General features: G+C 45.0%; 2 protein-coding genes across 2 annotated transcripts in view; one reads left to right on the top strand and one right to left on the bottom strand.

The window, feature by feature from the left end:
• Window positions 1–21,081, bottom strand: part of Nudt8 (nudix hydrolase 8) — a 70,027-nt gene that overhangs the window by 29,958 nt on the left and 18,988 nt on the right. The window lies entirely within an intron of this gene.
• Window positions 1,539–4,078, top strand: LOC127228622 (glutathione S-transferase P). Its single transcript, XM_051193537.1, has 6 exons — window positions 1,539–1,779; window positions 2,016–2,051; window positions 2,254–2,360; window positions 2,457–2,544; window positions 2,869–2,972; window positions 3,718–4,078. Exons 1-6 carry the CDS (start codon window positions 1,554–1,556, stop codon window positions 4,012–4,014), a joined length of 858 nt encoding a protein of 285 aa, XP_051049494.1. The 5' UTR covers window positions 1,539–1,553; the 3' UTR covers window positions 4,015–4,078.

Here is a 21,081-nt window from a genome sequence, read left to right as displayed (position 1 = left end):
CATATAGTGAGTTCAAGGACTGTCAGGGTTTCTTGAGCTTTGTTAAGAGAGTCAAATAAATAAATGTAAAGGTGAAAAGTCACTAAGAGATTAACATGTAGAATAAAAGAGGACGGCATGCTTATGAACAGAGAGCAGCAACTTCAAGGAACAAAGCCAAGGTTAGGAAAAATGCAATTTCCACAAGGGGAGAAAAAACCCCAAAGAACACAGGAAGGTCCCAAATCCTCAGTAATGAAAAGTGGGGCCTGAGGGAGCTCTGAATGGAATGAGGTTTGGAGTGGCACATACAGCTCTTCCTGAGGGCCACCTGGTTCCTACTTATGCACTCCCACTCATGGGCATCCAAGACAAGGTCAGGAACAGATGAACTCAAGCAAGCACAAAGGACCTAGGTCCAGTATGGAGCAAGAGTCTGAACTCTACTGAAGAGGCAGAAAAGCCTGGGCTGTGCTGTGGGAAGAAGGAGAGACTGGCTAATATTATATGGTGCACAGGGACAGAGCCAGGGGTGGAAAATGTTTCTGCACATCTCAGACCAAAATGAGATGCTGACTTGGGCTCCTTTGAAGTAACCAGAGTAGAAGAAATGAGGAGGGACAGGGACATCAACTAGGACAGTGGCAGGCAGGGTTGGGGAGGAAAGAGACAGACATAGAGAGACGCAGCTGCTTCAGTAGTCCAAGCCCCAGTTTGCACAGGGAGAGAGGGGCCAGGGCGGTAGGGAGCCTGAAAAGAGACAGCAGTCCCCAGCCTGAGGCCAGGCAGGAGGCATGGACACCTCTTAAAGGCCAGAGGAGGGTGGGTGTCTGTGCTGCAGCCAGCTGAAGGATGTTTCCCTCTCTCTCCCTCTCCCTCTGTGTGTGTTTATCTCTCTCTGTGCTCTCACACACTTGGATGTGTTTAACAGTGAGGTTGTGTGTGGTAGCCTTTGGGGACAGATGTTTATTTTGTTAGAATTTATTTTTTAACATTATGTGTCCCTGTGTTTGTGTACATGAGTGAATCACCCGAGGAAGCCGAAGGCAGCACATTCCTCTGGCCCTAGCGCTCCAGACAGTTGTGAGCCGCCTCATGTGGGCTCTGGGAAGTGAACTTGGGTGCTCTGCAAGAGCTGAAAGGGCCCTGAGCTTGGAAGCCATCTCTCAGCTGCAAGCCGTTGTCTTGGAAGGGTTGAAGATCCAGTGCAGAAAGTAGAGCAAGCACCGACTGTGAAGGTTTCTGACATAAAACTTCAACTTTGCCTCTTCGTTTCATTTTTCTTCTCTTTTTAAAGCTCCTCACATTACTGGCACGGAGGATCCAGGATTACAGCTTTCTGGCTACTTCTAGCGAAGGTCAAATGGTTAAATGAAGTTTTTGGGGCAGGAGAAAAAAAAAGAGGTTGGTGAGTTAGGTCAGTCACTGGTCTGATCTGCGGGAAGAGTTTGAGGATGGGGACAGGCAGAAGGGGGACAGAGGTTCACATGCTGCAGAAAGCTGTCCAGCTCCAGTACACAGTGGAAGAGAACTGGACACACCCTTCTCAAGCAGGACCTACCTTTGACCCAAAAATGAACTCAGCATATGGTCCAGCTCCTGAGTGTCCCCGGCAGGAGGCGCGAGCTGCGGAACTCCGCAACCCCCCCTTTCCCTCCACCGTGTTGACTCAGCATCCGGGGCGGGACGCGATACCCCTTATAAGGAGGGAGTCGCTGGGGCCTGTGTGCTCGCTTCGACACCCAAGATTTTTCCTGTCTACGCAGCTCGGAGTGCGTACCTCAGTCTACGCAGCAGCCAGTGAGTCCACAATGCCCGGCTACCGCCGATTATCAACAAGCACCGGGCCCTCTCTGGATTCAGAGCTCCCTTCCGGGAGCAGTTTGCACCCAGAGCCGGGCGGGGGGAGGGGGGCTTTCAGGAGGTCTTGGAGGCCCAGACCAGGGAGGGGGCCCGGAGATGGTGCAGGGGGTGCACCACTCTGAATCCTAGTCAGCTCCCTTCTCCCAGCTAACATCCCTCTCCTTGATCCCCAGTGCCGCCGTACACCATTGTCTACTTCCCTGTTCGAGGTAGGAGCCAGGGACTGCAGGAAGGGGAGGTCTCGGGTAGGGGCTGCAGCCCACGCTTCCCATCCACCCTGGGGAAACGCCAGTTCATCTTTGACCCTTCTCCTGGTGCAAGGCTATGCCTCCCTCACTATGCCCAGACCCAAGTTGCCTGAGGCTGGGTGTAAATGCTGTCCCTAAACCCTTGCCCTGTCCCTCCATACAGGGCGCTGTGAGGCCATGCGCATTCTGCTGGCTGACCAGGGCCAGAGCTGGAAGGAGGAGGTGGTTACCATAGATACCTGGATGAAAGGCTTGCTCAAGTCCACCTGTGTGAGTGACGCACCTGTTGGGGGGCCAGAGGCGGGGCCTTAGGAGGGCCGTAACTGGGAGACTGCAGCCTCACCAAGCTTTGCCCCACCTCCACAGTTGTATGGGCAGCTTCCCAAATTTGAGGATGGAGACCTCACCCTGTACCAATCTAATGCCATCTTGAGGCACCTGGGCCGATCCTTGGGTGAGTCCTGAACTTCAGGTGGTCCAGCTGATGGGCAGGGCGGTGGTGGGGGTGGGGGGGCATCAAACATCATTTCAGGGTGTCTGCCCTTCCAGCCACTCACATTTTATTCCAGATTAGACGGCAAAGCAGGGGCACACAGAGATTATACTTGTTCAGGCTGCAGCCGTGATCTGCCTGCCATCACTTCCTGTTGCCTCTCATGCGCTCTGGCTCACATGACTGCCCATATCCCCCTCCCTCCAGCCTGGGTCCTGCACACAGCCTTTTGCCTGGGGGAAGGAACAATCAGATTTCCATCATGCTGTCTCTCCCAAACTGCAGGACTTTATGGGAAAGACCAGAAGGAAGCTGCCCTGGTGGATATGGTGAATGATGGGGTGGAAGACCTTCGCTGCAAATACATCACTCTCATCTACACCAAATATGTGAGTGTGGGGTGTGCGCACGCAGAGGGACTTTTGACTCCACCCTTGGCGTCTCTGTGTCAGAGCTCCGGAGCCAGGCTGGCGCAGTGTGAGCTGGAGGGGCTAGTGGCGGCAGATAGGAAGCCCACAAGTGTGTGGGTGTGTGCATAGGGGCAGAAGATGAGCAGACAGAGCTGGAGGCAGCAGACCAGGTCCTAAAGCCCTTGAACCAGCTGGATTCTACCCCGAGGGGGTGGGGTGCTGTTGAAGACTTTGTTCATGGCTGGGTGTAAATGTGAAGCACAGAATGACCCTCAGAGGCGCTGGCTCTGAGAGTTTTACAATAATAAAGATATCAGATCTTAACTGGGGGCGGGCATACCCCTGCAATCACAGTAGTTGGGAAGGTTGAGGCAGGAGGACTACTCCAAGTTCAAGGCCAAGCCTGCACTACAGTGTGAGTTGTTTAGGCCAGCTTAGGGTATAGAGGGAGACCTTAGCAGGAATGAAATGCAGAATAGAGTGGGGAAGAGTTAACAGCTGACGTGAATGAGACCAGGTCATAGCCTGGGTGGGGGGAGCAGGCAGAGGAGTGGCTAGGGCTCCTGTTTCCAGGCAGCCCAAGTGATAGTTAATGCTAGGGGCATGCCCTTGGGGGTGGGGTGTATCTAGAAAGGGTAGAATTCATTACAGGGCAGCAGGATTTCAGTACCCAGTGCCCTGTGAGTGTGGGAGGGTGGTACAGCTTCCGGTGTCTCCCTGGCAGGAGGATGGTAAGGACGACTACGTGAAGGCCCTGCCTGGACACCTGAAGCCCTTTGAGACTCTGCTGTCCCAGAACCAAGGGGGCAAAGCCTTCATCGTGGGTGACCAGATCTCCTTTGCCGATTACAACTTGCTAGATCTGCTAATGATCCACCAGGTCCTGGCCCCTGGCTGCCTGGACAGCTTCCCCCTGCTCTCAGCCTATGTGGCCCGTCTCAGTGCCCGGCCCAAGATCAAGGCCTTCCTGTCCTCCCCTGACCATGTGAACCGCCCCATCAATGGCAACAGCAAACAGTAATGGACAGAAGAGACGGGAGCTGTCTGTCCCCTTTTCTATGGCTAATAAAGTTTGTAAGACAGAAGAGGTGCTGCAGGTGTTGTTTCCTGGACAAGGGACACTGGGACCCCCACAGTCAGGCTGGGGAAGGGCAGAGGACCAGGGCATAATCCTGCTTAATGCTTGTGGACCTTTTGAAACAGGAAGAGGTGTAAGGAGTAGGTTTTTCCGCCCACCGCTGGGTCTGGTCCCGCTGCCGCACCAGCCCCAATTAACGCACAGAGGCTCTGTATTTGATATAAAGTTGTTGGCCAGGTACTAGTTTCTTATCGGCTAGCTCTGTCTTAATTATTAACCCATTTCTGTTGATCTATGTATTTTCACATGGTCTCCTTACTGGGGAGTGGGGCAGGCGTCTGGTCTCCCCGGTCTCTCCATCTTGACTCCTCCTTACTCCTTCCTCTTTCCTCCTAGTCTCCTAGTCCCACCTATCTTCCTTTCCTATTGGCCAACAGTGCTTTATTCATTAACCAGTATGAGAAACATATATACATAATGGCATCTCCCATCAAAGAGGGACAGCCAGAGCTGCTACACAGAGAAACTCAATCTTGAAAAAACAAACAAGAAAAAAAGAGAGAAATAGGAGAGGAATAATCTAACATCTAGTGAGGAGGGTCTCAGGTCGACTTGCCAGTCAGTCCCAGGAACACACAACAGAACACTGACCACAAGCCAGAGTCAGTTCCCTGGTCTAGGACAGGCTGAAGCTCTGTGACCCCAGACTCCCCAGAGGAGCTCTTTTTGGCTTGCTGGTGACCTGTGGGGTTTGTTGCACCCTACACTTACAAGCCAAGGAGTGTCAGCAAGAGTTCTCAGAGTATTAAAAAAAAAAAAAAAGTTCTCAGAGTAAGCAAAACACCAAGGAAAAGGTAAAATCTTTGTTTTTTACCTTTACAAAAGGTTGTTGTTTTTGATTTTTTGAGTCAGGTTTCTATGTGTAGCTTTGTAGACCAGGCTGGCCTTGAACTCACAGAGATCTGCCTGCATCTGCCTCCTGAGTGCTGGATTAAAGGCTTGTGTTGTCACAGCCCAACTGTGTTTTGACAAGGACTGAAAATCATAGTAAGAAGGAACAGAGCCAGGTGTCGCAGGTCATGCTTGCAATCACAACTCAAGCAGGATTACCTTGAGTTCAAGGCCAGCCTGGGCTACAAACAGGGATATGTGTACTCAGTGGTTAGGAGGACATAGCCCTCTTGTAGAGGACCAGAGTTTGGCTCCCAGCACCCATGTCTGTAAGGAGTACAGTTTTTCCACCCGCCGCCATTTTTGTCCGGCAGCCGCGCCAGCCCCAAATAACACACTGAGACTCTGTATTTGATACAATACTGTTGGCCCGGTTACTTGTTTTTTTATCGGCTAGCTCTGCCTTTAATTATTAACCCATTTCTGTTGATCTATGTATTTTCACATGGCCTTCTCTTACCGGGGAGGCGGCTGGCGTCCAGCTCTCTCCAGACTCTCCATCTTGACTCCTCCTTACTACTTCCTATTTCCTCCTTGTCTCCTAGTCCCTCCTATCTTCCTTTCCTATTGGCCAACAGTGCTTTATTATTAACCAGTATGAGAAACATATACAGAATGACATCTCCCATCACATGTCAGACAGTTCAGTCACTTGTAACTCCAACTCCAGGGTATTTGACATTCTTCTGGCCTCCCTGGCCAGACACACACAGTTTTGGGGGAAAAAATCCTGTTTTGAAAGGGGGGAAAAAAGAAAAAAAGGAGAAAGTTTTACACAGCTCAAGAGGTTTTCATAAGGGAATGAAAACTCTGATTCAGTAAATGTTGAATGCCTATTGGTTGGTCTGTTTAACCATGAAGAACCATAGGGAAGACTTCTTCCCACCTTATTTTTTGGAGACAGGGTATCTCGTTGAACCTGGAGCCTGTCTTTTCGTTTAGACTGGTCAGGTAGCAAAACCCAAGGTTTGCCTGTCTCTGTTCTCACAGAGCTGGGATTCTAAGTGCACGCTGATGTACCCAACCTTCTACGTAGGTGCCGGGGACCAGAACTCAAGACCTCAGGCTTGTGCAGTAGAGCACTCTATCTGCTGAGCCATCTCTCCAGCCCTGCTTGTCTCAATATTTTTTGTCTCATTCTTTTTATTATGTATTTAGTATGTGTCCTGGGTGCTTCTCTCTGTGCGTGGTGAGGGCAGTGTGCACTTTTCGTGTTCAAATGCGCGTGTAGAGGCAAGTGGAGGAGGAGATGAGTACCCTGCTCTCCCACTCCCTGCCTTGTTCCCTTGAGACAGGATCTGTCTGAAAGTGAAGCTAGGCTGACAGCCTGCAAGCTCTTGTCTCCGCCTCCCTTCCCCCCTGCACTGGGATTACTGGGGACTCAAACTCAGATCCTCATGCTGTTTAGCAAGTGCTCTTATCCATGCAGCCATCTCCCCAGCTCCTTTGCTGTTGTTGTTATTATTGTTATTATTATTTTATTATTATTATTATTGGCTGTTGTTTTAGATAGCTTCTCCTCTATCCTGGCTGGCTCTATGTAACCAGGACCCATCTGAGCATCTGAGCTCCCAGTTTTCCTGCTTCCATCTCCCTGTGCGGTGACTTCCGTCTGATGTGGACCACCATGCTCAGTTGCTCTTGCAAATCTCCCTTGGTCTCAGCACTCTGTACTTGATGATAAGAAGGACATTTTCCTCCTTTTTAGTCTGTTTTTTGTTGTTGTTGTTGCTTTAACAGAATACCTAAGGCTAGGTAATTGTGGAGACTGGTGCCATACTCCAATTGCCATGTTCTAACTTGTATGAGACTGGTTTTCCGGCTGGGAGGTTCCATTTAGAGTGTAAATGCAGACACAGGATGACTCTGCATCTCCTTTGTGCACCTCCCACAAGTCATTGACTGGCACCATCTATGAAAACTTGACAATGTAGGTTGGAACACTTGGGACCACAGTTATATTAAAACCATGTGAGAGGGGGGGAAAAACAGGCCCATGAATTTCCCAAACACCCCAGACCAAGGAAAAGTGCAACACTTTCACTAGACCCCATAAAAAGAAGCACACTGTCACCGCAAGCTGGCAGAAAAGCTGGCAGAAAATCTCTATGTCCCCCGAGCTCCAGCTCCGCATGGCTCCATCCCCCTGCTCGATGAGGCCCATTTGAAAAGCTTTCCATCCACCCCTTCCATCCTTTTGGACCCCTGGTCCTCACCTTGAGGATCCTGCACTTGTGTAGCTGAGCTGTACATTCTTCAACTGGCTTTGTTAATAGCTATCCACTTGCTTGTCACTCTGCTTGCATTAGCTCTCTGCTTGTCCCTCAGTAATTCCTCTTTGAAATCTGAAACCTCTAAGGAGCATTCTGAGAATTAATATTATTAATTAGAACTAACAGGAAGGAAGCTATTGCCAACAATCAAGCTGTAGCAGGAACCTGGATTACTAGATAAATCACAGCCAGTGCTGACAATGCTGAGTACAAGCTGATATCTCCTCCCTCTACAGGAAAGAGGCTTGTTTGAGCTCAAAGTTCTGGAGTTGGGAAACATAGTATCGGAATTCTCTCAACTTCCCGCAAAGAAGGCACACAGCCAAGGAAGGACAAGGTGCCTGGGAATCCAGCAAAGTAACTCGTCCCCATGGAAAAAGCATTCCTGAAAGGGTCTCTCCCAATACCTAACACCTCTCACTGGTCCCAACATTTATTTATTTCTTTATCTATTTATTTATCTCCTTCCTCTCTCCTTTCTTCCCTCCCTCCCCCTGCCTCCCCCCACCCCCCAAGACAAGGTTTCTCTGTGTAGCTCTGGCAATCCTGGAATTCTCCGTAGTCCAGGCTGGCTTCAAACTCAGAGATCTGTTTGCCTCTACTTTCCAAGTGCTGGGATTGAAGCCATACACCACCACTGCCCTGTGACTTACCTGTTTTTATTGTATGTGGATTGGTGTTCTGCCTGCGTGTGTGTGTGTGTGTGTGTGTGTGTGTGTGTGTGTGTGTGTGTAGGGGGTTGTGTTGGAAACCCTGCAATTAGAGTTATAGACAGTTGTGAGCTGCCATGTAGGTGCTGGGAACTGAACTGGGATCCTTTGGAAGAGCAGCCAGTATTATTAACCACTGAACCATCTCTGCAGTCTTATTTATTTTACATGTATGGGTATTTAGCCTGCATGTATGTCTGTGCACCCTGTGCATACAGTGTCCATGGAAGCCAGAAGAGGACATTGGATCTCCTGGACCTGGAGTTACAATGGTTGTGAGCTGCCATATAGATGTTGAGAATTGAACCCAAGTCTCTAGTTTCTACACATAACTAAAATAAATAAAGTTTTAAAGCTCAGACTACTTCAAATAGAAGAACTAGGTTACATTAGTTAGGCTTTTCCTTTCTTTCTTTCTTTTTAATTATATTTTATTTGGGACTGGAGAGACAGTTCAATACTTAGCACTGGTTGCTCTTTCGGAGGATCAGAGTTTCATTCTTAGCATGTTTATAGAGATTCAACTGTCTATAATTCTAGTACCAAGGGATCAGACACATTTTTCCGGCCTCCATGGGTTCCATGCATGCACATGGTGCACAGACACAGAAGCAATTCACACAACAAACACTCACACACGAAAAACAAAAATAAAAGGAAATATTTTAATTGTATCTTTTATTTTGTGTGTTTTCATGCATGTGTACATACATGCACATGGTTGAGTGTTGGGGGTGAGCATGCACGTGAGTGCAGACACCTGCCCTCAAAGGCCAGAAGGAGGTGTCAGGTGATAAGCATTGGATAACCGGTTATTGGGTTCCTCTATAAATGCAATAAGCCACATCAAACTGAATTAATAAGACCAGATTTAATAAGCAGAGCAAAGCAAAGCAGAGCGCTCCTGGGTGACTCTCAGAAAGGCAGGAGAGGAATCACATGGCAGGTCTGGTGACCAGGTCTTAAATACCCTGTAGCCATGGTCTTGATCAGCTGGGCAAGGGGTGGTGGGAGCTGACCCTTGGCGAGCTTTCTGGGGGGGCAGGGTCTGGAATGGGAGGAATGAAATCAGCAGAGATTCCCAACACCAGGCTCCCAGGTGGTGGTGTTTCAGGAAGTCATGAGCCAACCATGAGGGTCCTGGAACATGAACTTGGGTCCTTTGGAAGAGTCGGAAGCACTTTTACTCACTGAGTCATTGCTTCAGCCTCTTCCAAATTTTTATAAGGCAGTTGGAGGGTAGTGCTGCCATCACCACAACAGGAAGGCATGGCGGGATTCATGGCATCAGGAGTATCAACCATGATGTGCTCACATATTAGAGGATTCAGGAAAGAGAACTCAGTCTAAAACCAGGGACAAGCTATAACCTTCAAGGCCCACCCCAGTGGCTCAAGTCAGCCAGCTAGGCCCAAGTCCAGAAAGTTCCACAGTGTAACACAGAAAAATAAAAGACCCAGAGACTGATATTGGGGTTCAAGCTTCAATCTGAATATCAAAAAAGCAAAGCAGCTGGCCACTAGCTTCTTACCACAGATTGAATGTGCCGGTCCTGTCTCCACAAGCTTTCACCAAGCCTCAGACTGTAACCTTTCCTCAGCATGGCTGGAGAATGAATCCTCTCTAAGACCTTGCTTCTGTTTTATATACTTTCCTAATGTTGGGATTAAAAGTGTGAGCTACAATTCTCTTTTAGACTGATTCATTCTTGTGTAGATCTGAGTGGCTTTGGACTCACAGAGATGTGTCTTAACCCTGAGTCCTAGGATTAAAAAGGTGTGTAACACTACTTCCTAGCTTATGGTTGCTGGGATTAAGGGTGTGTGCCTGGTTTCTCTGGTTTATGGCTGACTTTGTTTTCTGAATCCTCAGGCAAGCTTTACTAAATCATAAATAATATATCACTATACCAAAGCCTCCCAAAACAATGCCACCAGTTGGGGACCATTTCACCTTCAAGCTGTAATAACTAAATTTGGTAGTTTGAGATGGTTTGTTATATAGCAGAGGTTAGCACTGAACTTATGGGCCCAGCTATCTGACTTTAGTCTACATGCCACCACATCTGGTTCCCAGCACTAAGCGGGTTGAGATAGAAGAATCATTCCAAATTCAAACTCTCTGTTGTGCCCAAGTCGTAATGATCCCCAAAGAGACCACCAGGGAGACAGACCCACCGAACTGTAAAACCAAGGTTTATTGTTAATCCAACCATAACAGGGACCTCAGCTGGCTGATGCAGCAGCCACCAGAGGAAGTGAATTCCCTGTCTAGTGCAGGATTTTTAAAGGAAAAAAAAATCACAGGATTACATCAGTAGGTATCAGTTGGTTTCTGATTGGTTGACATTTGGGGAACAATTAGGGGAATGTCCCAGAGTCATGGCAACTGGTTTGTTAGTATTTTTGATTGGTTGGCTACAGACGGGAACATTTGGTGGTTTCTATGGCTTTGTCTGTTACTTGCAGGTAGTCTGTTCTCATGGGTTGCCGCTGAGAGGGAGCCTTCTGTGGTTTCTGTGACTTTGTCTGTCTCTTGGAGGTGGTCTGTTGTACATAGACACCAGGGACCAAGATCCTGGATTTTCTTTATGATTAAGCACAGTAACTAAGTCTAAGAGGAAGGTTGTCTTGGAGTTTTTGCTCACAACACAAGAACAAAAGGCACGGGGACTGGATTTGTTCTGAAGGCTTTTCTTTTATATAGTTTCTCTCCAATAAGAGTCAAATGGGAACTTAAGGCTTTGCCACATTCACACAATACTTTTTTAAAGATTTTGTTTATTATGTATACAACACTCTGCTTCTATGTATGTCTCACACTATATCTCATTATAGATGGCTGTGAGCCACCATGTGGTTGTTAGAAATTGAACTCAGGGCCTCTGGATGAGCAGCCAGTGCTTTTAACCTCTGAGCCATCTCTCCAGTTCCCCATTCATACAATTTTTCCCCAGTGTGATTTGTTAGAAGTGAAGCCTTTGAGTTTACCTCTTTTACTTTCCTGGTTACACAGAGAGTTTCAGGCTAGCCTAGTCTATGAAATGAGATCCTGACTTCAAAAAAAAAAAAAAAAAAAAAAAAAAAAAAAAATAGAGGAGGGATAGGGAAGGAGTAAGGGAGGGGTAGGGCTGGAGAGAAGACTCAGCAATAAGAATACATACTGCTCCTCCATGGAGCTGGAGTTCAGCTCCCAATAGCCACATCAGGAGATACAACTCTAACTTTAGGGATATGCCACTCTCTTTTAGCCTCTGTAGGCACCCACACACACATAATAATATGCACACACACAGATACACAAACAAATAAGAATAAACGCAAACAAACAAACAAAAACCCCACAAATTAAAAAAGCTAGTTGTTCGAGGCTAGCCTGATCTACAAAGTGAATTCAGAATAGCTGGGACTGCACGGAGAAACCCTGTCTCAAAAAAACCTGGGAAGTGGGGGGTGTGGACAGACAGTGTGGTGGCATACATCAGAAATCCTAGCACTCAAGAAGTAGAGAGTACAGGCGGTGGTGGCCCACACCTGTAGTCCTAGCAATCGGGAGGTAGAGGCAGGTAGATCTCTGAGTCTGAGGCTAGCCTGGTCTACAAAGTGAGTTCCAGGACAGCCAGAGCAGTTACACAGAGAAACTCTGTCTCAAAAAACAAAACAAAAAGTAGAGAGGAGGATCAGAAGTTCAAGGTCATTCTCTGCTACAAAATGAGTTCTCAAGGCCAGGTTGAGCTACATGAGCCTGTCTCAAATCATTACGTCCATCATCACTATCATCACCACCATCAGCATCAGCATCATCACCTGAGGGGACTCTGCAGGTGTCAGGCAGAGAAGTGAACTGAGAATGATGAGAATGAAAACTTGGTTCAGATTGACTTCATCAACCTGGATCAAGACTTCTAAAGAGTCATATCAGGTCATTCATTCCCAACATAAAATAACACAGATTCACAGAGTTAAACAAAAGCAGCATAAAAGAATGCAACACATCTTTGCATCATTGAACAAATGTTCCACAGCATAAACAAATGTAACACATCTTAAAATAATATTCCACAACAGATATCTGTGAATTCAAAGCCAGCTTGGTCTATAAAGCAAGTTCTAGGACACCAAGGGCTACACAGAGAAACTCTGTCTCAGAAAACAGAAAAAAAAAAAAAAAAAAAAAAAAAAAAAAGATGGATTCTAGAGATAGGCTACCTGTATTAGCTTAATGGCCTCAGGGTCTGGCCTGCTTTCAGTCATACAGATACATAGAGGTCATTTGGACTATTAGTCACCTAGGGTCCTGGTTGTGGGAGCTTGATATGCCCAACAGATAAGGCAGATTACTAGGTTGTTAATCATGTCCAATTCTCAACTTTCTAGGTGGAAGAACAGGCTTTTCATCTTTTCCATTGGAAAGACAATGCTGTGTGCTTAACATTCCTGGTTTCCCTGGAGATCTGTGGGTGCAAGGATCTTCATGCTGTGCTCCTAAAAATCACCAATATCACCAGCACTACCATCATCGTCATCATCTAAGTTGGAGGTCATTAGATGAGTATGCTGGCATTTTATGATGCTAACTCCTACATGAATAGACACCTACAAAGCTGAATATAATCAGTAAAACAGAAATAGAAACTGGCAGTCAGGGATTATCTACTTTATCAATCAAAACAGTTTTCCTCCTCCTCTTCCTTCTCTGTCCCTCATCCCGTGGCCTGGGTCTCATGTAGCTCATGTATCCCTTGCTATGTAGCCAGGGATAACTTGAAACTCCTGTCTTCCAGTCTGATCCTACCAAATGCTGGGGCTACAGATATGTGTCAGCCACATCCTGCTAGATAGCTCTTTCCTATGGGGGTGGGGGAGGGAGGCAAAAGTATTTCTGAAGCAGATGCAAAGGGCACAATTCCCACCATCCAAGAGGTCATCTCAAGGGCAGCCCAGGAAAGCAGACATCTTGTTACCACATGTAACAAAAACACCATTAGGAGACTGATGATGGCCAGGGACTGGACAATTTCCAGCACCAGATGGATACTGAAGGAGCCAGTGAAGGCTGAGGAGAGATGGATGCAGGAGCCAGTGAAGCCTGAGGAGAGATGGTGCAGGAGACACTGAGGGCTGAGGAGAGATGTATGCAGGAGACACTGAGGGCTGAGGTGAGAATGGCCATTCAGACTGGGACATCTCCTTATGACAAGCTTCTCAGGGATTTGGCATAGGTGAATAAAATATCCCTGTGCCCTGGTAACCTGGGCTCCCAGGTTGTTCTGCTGGTCACATGACCTGGGCCAACCATTTCTCCCCCTTGAATAATAATAGAGGCCAAAGAGAATACTCTCAGTGATCACTGAGATAAAGGTTCTGCATGTGAAACAAAGAAAACAGAGACTCATTCTGATTCATTTTATTGGTGGACCACAGCAAAGCTTATCTACACAGATGTAGGCCAAGCAAGAATTAATCTAATGTAGACATAGTTTGACATGGACTGCCAGCCTGCAAATAATAACATGGAGACTTTTATTAATTATGAAAGCTTGGCCTTAGTTTAGGCTAGTCTCAACTACCTCTTATAACTTAAATTAACCCATTTGTATTACTCTACATTCTGTAACCTCTCTTGCATCATGCACCGTCTGTTTCCTCGCTGTCTCTCCTGGAGTCTGTCATGCTCCTAGATTCATCTCCTACTTCCTCTATCTCTGCCTGGAAGTCCTGCCTATACCTTCTCCCTAGCTATTGGCCAATCAGCTCTTTATTAAACCAATCATAGCAATATATCTTCTCACAGAGTGCAGATATCCCATGCCAGTCTACAGATGGGCTGGAGTCACAAGCTCATGGGATCACTCCTGGTTCTACCCCGTGATTGCCCTCCATATGACAAGTGACACAAAAGACAAAGAACAATGACCATATCAGTATGAAAAGGGCCAATAGAAGCAAGAGTCCTCATGACAGAATCTGCCAGAGCCTCTGTCTCCAAAGCCATAGTTCACCCAAATTCTCCCACTAATCTAACTTGTGTGCGTGTGTGTGCTGGAGTGAGTGTATGGGTAAACCAGAGATTGGCAGGGTTTTTTTTTTTTTCTGTTATTGTTTTGTTGATGTTTATTTGAAACGGGATCTTATCATATAGCCGTAGAAGGCCTGGAACTCAGAGATCTGCCTACATCTCCTCCCTAAGTATTGGGATTAAAATGTGTGCCACTACACCCTGCCACACCTTATATTTTGAGGCAGGTTCTCTCACTGAATGTAGAACTCACTGAATTAGTTGGCCTGGTTGACCGGTGAGCCCCAGGGTGCCTGTCTGCTGTGTGCTATACTGTGCTGAGATTAGAGATGTGTTTGGCCACACCTGGCTTTTACAGGACAATAGGGATTGGACTCAGGTCTTCATGTTTAGGGAGTATATACTATACTGACTGTCATCCAGCCGCGAAGACAGGTTCATACTGTTCTCCCACTGGACCCCAGAGCTAACTTCTGGGTAGACTGGCTCTGGGGCATGACATGCTCACAAACAAAATAAAGTGTTTTAAAAGGGGGTGAGATGTAGCTCAGTGGAAGAGCATTTGTCAAGCATGTGTCTGAGGCCTTGAGTTAAACCCCCATTACCATAAAAATAAAGTTAAAATATTTAAAAAATTTTCAGTTCCTGGTTTTTCTTTTGTTATTGTTGTTGTTTTCAATTCCTAATTTTTAAAAAAATCAGTGATTTTTTTAAACTCAAAGGTTGTTCTGCTCTTGTGGAGGCTCCCAGTTCAAATCAAGCACCTACATAGTTGCTCATAAGTGCCTGTAACTCCCTTTCTAGGAGACCCAACTCCCTCTTCTGACCTCCACCAGCTCCTGCCCACGAATGGTACACATACACAGCCTCGGAAACATACACATACTCATTAAAAATGAATAAATAAATAGATGAACAAATAAGCAATTTTTAAAAGTTTTTCAAGACAGGGTCTTTCTTCGTAGCCCTGGCTGTCTTGGAACTTGCTCTACCAGGCTGGCCTCATACCCAAAGAGAGTCACCTGCCTCTGTCTCCTGAATGCTGGAATCAAAAGTGTGCACCACCACTGCTCACTGCCCGGCACAAACAAACATTTTAAAATACCTTTATTGTGTTGGGAATTTGGAATTAGTCCAAGAAATAAACTGGCATGGCACAGACAACCAAGAGACAAGCATTCCCACTTATTTAAGGCAAGTTTTTCATGGCATGGGAGATTTTCTTGGTTAAAAAAAGGAAAATGTTAGATCAAGGCCTAAAAGTTAAAAGGCCCCATAAATGAAAAATAGGAAAGCAAAAAGATCTCTTCCCAGTAGAAATGGGGGGGGGGGGGTTCTTTCTGATAAAAGAAAGAAATTAAGTATAACTGAAGCTCTCTGCACTCTGCCTGTCAGCTCTTTCAGGGATGGCCTGACATCGGAAAGCTGAGGCATCAAATTACAAATGATGGGCGGGACTCTGCCGCTGTTGTTTGCTTAATTTTGGCTTAAATGTTTTTTGTTTATTCCATCAGAGAGGGGATAAGTCACTATTAAAGGTCCCTTCGTGGGAAATGTTTTTTGTTTGTTTGTTTTGTTTTCCCTAATAATGAGAATAACTCATTATCACTGTTCCCTTCATGGGAGAAAGAAAAAATTAAAACAAGCCCAACAACTATAGTAAAAAAAATTTAACAAGTGTCACCCACCTTTAATCCCAGTACTCAAGAGGCAGAGGCAGAGGCAGACAGATTTATGAGTTCAAGGCCAGCCAGGTCTACAAAGCCAAACAGAGAAACCCTGTCTTGAAAAACAAAACTAAACTAAACAAAAAGCCATTTGTGTCCAGACATAAAGTACTAAATCAATGCTTGTTTGAATTTCCAGAGATATGAGTCATTCATTATATGGAGGATGTTCTCTTCTCTCAATTGTCTAATTAATGTGTTTTGTTTTGGTTTTGCTTTTTCGAGACAGGGTTTTTCTCTGAGTAGCAGCTCTGGCTGTCCTGGAACTTCCTCTGTAGACCAGGCTGGCCTCAAACTCACAGAGATCCATCTGCCTCTGCCTCCAGAGTACTGGGATTAAAGGTGTGTGCCACCATTACTGCCTGGCTGGCTGTCCAATTAGAGTTTAAACGAATGTTTAATTTTCATAGTAAATGAACTAAAAGAACAAAATTCCTGATTTTAAATTATATTATTGAATACGCTTTTTGTTTATCATTACTGAGAATTGGGCTCTGCTCTTTAAGTTGCTTTCTGAAATTCTTGGTTAAATTCTACAAAAATGTAACACCTGAAACAGATCAGGTTGTTAGCTTATTAGATGATGTTGTTACTAAGGCAAAAACTCATGAAAAATAATCTCTTACTGATAAAGAGCCAAAAAGGTTATTTTCTACTAAATAAAATACAGGTAAATTGTTTATTTCACACTGTTAATAATTGGCAACTTACATTAACATGTTACTTGGAATCTATATATAAAAAAGACCCTCTTTTTATAAAAAATATTCCATGCATATTGCCTAACGTTACCTCTTAAAATCCTGTAGAGATTGTTTTTAATGCTTTTTTTTTTTTTAAAGATGGCTTATGTAAAAAGAACTACGAAGATAAAAACTGGTGACAAAATTGCTCAATTGTTATTAATACTATATTTTAAAGGTAAAACAACTCCTTGGAATTCTCCTATATTGGTAATAAAAAAAAAATCTGGAAAGTGGAGAATGTTAACTGATTTGAGAGCTATAAGTAAGGTAATTCAGTGTATGGGCTCTTTACAATTGGAATTCCTTTACCTTTTTTATTACCTAAAGATTGGCTTAGAACAAGATAGAAAAACATTTGCTTTTATAGTGCCTATTTATAATAATGCTCAGCTACTAAGGAGATATGAATAGAAGTACTCCCTCAAGAAATGTTAAACAATCCAATTTTATGTCAATATTTTGTACATCAAAATATTGAAAGTGGTTCATAAATAATTTCCTCAATCCATTATTTACCATTATATGGATGATATTTTATTGGCTGCTTCTGATATCTTAGAAAGAATGTTTAATGTAGTATAAGAAATTTTAGCCAGTTGGGGATTACACATTTCTCCTGAAAAAAATATCAAGAAGAGATTCTCTTAATTCTTTAGGATTTAAATTTAGGAAACAGAGAATTCCAGCCACAAGAGGTACAGATTGTAAGAGATCTGTTATACAGTCTTAATGATTTTAAAAATTATTGGGTGACATTAACTGGTTACGGCCTACCATTGGATTATTACTCATAAACCTTTGGACAATACAAAGCTGTTCCTTGCTATGCTATGAAAATCCCTGTGGTAGTTAATGAATCTTTTTGGCTACCTGGTCCTGTGACAACTGAGGAGAAAATGGAGGAGGCTAAGAAAACCATAAACTATACTGTGGGAGTACAAGGAATTCCTTTGTATGGGAAATGGAATTCAATGTCGAAATATAACTTTTCAAGTGTGCTTATCTATAGTTGATACTAGCACAGATTATCATAATGAGTTTTATATGCTTCATGCATCTGGTTTTAGAGGACAGGAGATTAATGCTATCAGTTCCATAAATCTACCATTCTGTGAGATGTGGTTTAAGAACAAGGAATCTGATTGGGTACAATGTAAGAGTAAGAAACCTCAACTGTTAATTAATATCTCTCATGGAGACATCATTGATTGGACCCTTTATAGTTCCCCTCAAGGAAAATATTCTCACTCAGAATTAAGATGGCACAGATGTAGTTAAACATGGACTGTAGAAATTAGTTCTACTGTTAATGAACCTATTCAACGGTATGAAGTTGGAATGTCAGGTCCTCGCCTGCAATTTGGCAGTTCAGTTCAGACTAACTTGTGCTTTCCACTCTCTTACCGCATGGTATGGAGAGTTAAACATTAAGGATGGTAAATATACTTTGTCTTTTAGATTAAATCAAAGTCTCCCGTTTACAGCATGTGTACTATTACATTACTTGTTACTGAAGGGGCCTTACAATGGCACCCTAATAACTCTAGTATCGCTTGGGAACACCGCACTCTTCATACCTGTAAGGATTCAGGCATTATGCTGGCCTGCCCCTGCCCCTGGTCAGTCCAGGGTTCCATGGCTACATAGTCTGCATGCAAATGCAGATGACCCCTTTAAAGAAAGACCCCAACCACAGGGCTTTTCCTGTCTCCCTCTTCTGTTCTCTTTCTCTGTCTCTGTGTCTCTTTACCTCGTTTCTTATCTTCCCCTCAATAAAACTTTCAATATGAGTCCCGTCTAAAGGTCTCTGTTTCCCCATCCGCCTGCTGTCCATCACCCACCCTGGGACCAGAGACCTGCCACCTGCAGTCCCAACCCATTATTCTTATTCCTAACAACACCTGTGTTAATTCTGGTATGTTTTTAATGTCACCTCTGAAAGTTTACACAGTCTTAGAGCAAGGCCAGCTCTGGATACTGGTGAAGCTGTTGAGGCCATAGCAAGACTCCTGTGATGATCCTGGTACAGAAGCTCACTGAAAGAGTATTAAGAAGAGCTTGTCAGATGCTTGGAGTAGTTTTCGCTGTTTACAGAGTGACCCTGTTTCTCCCACAGACCCGTGTGAACTGAACACTGGACACAACACCTGTCTCCCTTTCAGATTCTAATGCTAGTCTCTTACAGCTAGTCTCTTACACTTATAGAGTGTCCAGGAATAATGTTCATGTATGTACCCATCCCATGACTCAGCCAAACTAGCAGGTAGAACTGAACATCGTAACTGGGCAATCCCAGCTCTCCACTGCCCCCTCTTATCACCATTTTGTTGAAAGGTGGAGGCAGGAAAGGGATAAAGTGGTGATAGGATGGGGTAGTCAGCATAGAGGGAGGCTAGGTTAAAACAGAGACACTGGGTGTGAGCAGATCAGGGCTGCAGGGACCAAGAGGGTGTGTCCCTCAGTGCTCCCAGTGATAGCTGAAGAGGCCACAGAGGCCTCCTTCAAGCAGCCTGAAGAGAAAAAAGTACATATCTCAGAAGAGGCTTTCCTAGGACCAGAAGCCACTGTTGGCCCAAAGACAGACCCCACATACTATAGCCCACCTAGACACCAAACACCCCTCCTCTGTCTCTTAAAAACAAAACAAAAACCTCATTTCGATAAAATGAAGCTTTACAGGGAATGGCCCCAGAGAGCCTTGAAAGAGGCATTAGCATTCTGGCTGGAAAGGTCTGTCCAGGTGCCATGGGGTGGTGGGGGCTGGGCAAGGAATGGCCGTGGCTGAGCACACGTATAGAGGCTGTTTATGATAGCAGAACAATTGTGGATGGTGCATAAATGTGAGATGCCTGAACAACTTGACAAAACCCAGGTACACAGAATAGTTGGAGAAAGCACCAGGCATCGTCCAGGAGGGTAGAAAAATGACTGCAGCCCATATTGCCATAGGTAGGTCTTTGGATTCAAGTAAGGTGAATCAAAACTGAAATAATATCAGGATTGGGAGGTGGCTGAGCAGTTAAGAGCACTGGCTGCTCTTCCAGAGGACCTGGGTTTAATCCCCAGCACCCATGTAGTGGCTCACAATTTGCAACTCTAGTTCCAGGGAATCTGATGCTCTCTTCTGGCCTGCACCAGACACGAGACACATAAGTGGTACACAGATATACATGGAGACAAAACACCCATACAAATCAAATTAAAATTAAAAAAGAAAAAGAGTTTGGCTTTCCCGTGTGCTCTCAAGTCGACAGATAGCAACTGACACAAGAGCCCTCTGTAATGTGGAAGGAGGGGAAATAAGCAGGGGAAAAAGAGAGACAGGGAGACAAACCTCCAAGTCAACATTAATCATTTTCTTCAGGAAAAACATTAAAAAGATACGACTACATCCAGGGTGTAAATATGAGAAGAGAGAGTGTTTAGGGGTCTATTATAGGTAGCACACATGAGAAATAGTGGGAGGAAAAGTTGAGAATGTGTATAAAATGGAGCAGATAAAGCATGTCCACAGTTAGGATGGGTCTTTCCATCTGTATTAACCTAATCAGGTAAGTCACCACAGGCATGCCTGGAGACTCTCGGAGTGACTCTAGATTCTGTGAAGTTAACAATTAACACTACCTATCGCACAGGATGACCTTCAGGACATGGAAAAGCAAAGCAGGAGGTTAACAGGAATTTGGGGGGGGGGAGGGTGGTTTTCAAACAAGTTCAAAAATTTTTGATGGGGAAGTCACAGTGGCAGGGGCAAGAGTCAGTTGGTCAGATTATATATGGAATCACCTGTAATCCCAGCACCAGGGAGGAAGAAGTAGGAGAATTCCAAGATCAAGGCCAGCCTGAGCTACATAGTGATATGTCTCAAAATGAATAAAGAAAGAAACAATAAATGAATAAAGAAAGAAACAGTAACAGTAAAAGACAATGCTATTCTGATATTAGGCCTGGGATGTATTTTTTAAACAAGGCTCCAAATGCCTGCTACAGTTGAGGATTTCCTCTGCACCAGGCTCATTGTTGTGTATCAGATTATCAGAGATGATTAGTCAGAGGAAAGCCTGCAATCTCCCACACAGGAAGCTGACCTCCTACTGGCCTTTCAGAGTCCCTCCCAAACCACAAAGACCACAAGTGAAACGTGAAGCAATGCAGTTGAGATCTTCTAGCACCAAACTGCATGCCAGGAATTCATAAACCAGAGGCTCAAAGGGAAGCTGGGTGTTAGGGAACTCTCCTTAGCCCTAGTACTCACCAGGCTGACTACGGAAGAGGGTAAACTGGAGGCCAGCCTGAGTTAAGTAGAGTGGCCCAATCTCAAACAAATGAGAATAAATAGGGCCAGGGAAAGTCTGAGACCCAGATTCAACCCTTAGCACTCATGTGATAGAAGGAAAGAACTCTTGAAAATTGTCCTCTGACTTCCATACATATGCCATGGCATACACATGCCCACACATAGATAGATAGATACATACATACACATACATACATACATACATACCATACATACATACACAGATAGATACATTGAAAACACATAGATACAAAGATGTAATATAAACCAAAAACTAATGAAGAGACT

Source organism: Phodopus roborovskii, unplaced genomic scaffold, assembly GCF_943737965.1.
Source record: "Phodopus roborovskii unplaced genomic scaffold, PHOROB, whole genome shotgun sequence".
In the NCBI taxonomy this organism is placed as follows: domain Eukaryota; kingdom Metazoa; phylum Chordata; class Mammalia; order Rodentia; family Cricetidae; genus Phodopus; species Phodopus roborovskii.
The sequence above is the reverse complement of the archived record's forward strand: the minus strand, read 5'-3'. Positions and strand labels throughout refer to the sequence as shown.

Excerpts from the sequence above, each read along its gene's own strand:
- LOC127228622 (XM_051193537.1), top strand. The coding sequence starts at position 1,554 with ATGAACTCAGCATATGGTCCAGCTCCTGAGTGTCCCCGGCAGGAGGCG. Across the intron at positions 1,780-2,015 it reads CTCAGTCTACGCAGCAGCCA|TGCCGCCGTACACCATTGTC; the intron begins GTGAGTCCACAA and ends CTTGATCCCCAG. Across the intron at positions 2,052-2,253 it reads TGTCTACTTCCCTGTTCGAG|GGCGCTGTGAGGCCATGCGC; the intron begins GTAGGAGCCAGG and ends CCCTCCATACAG.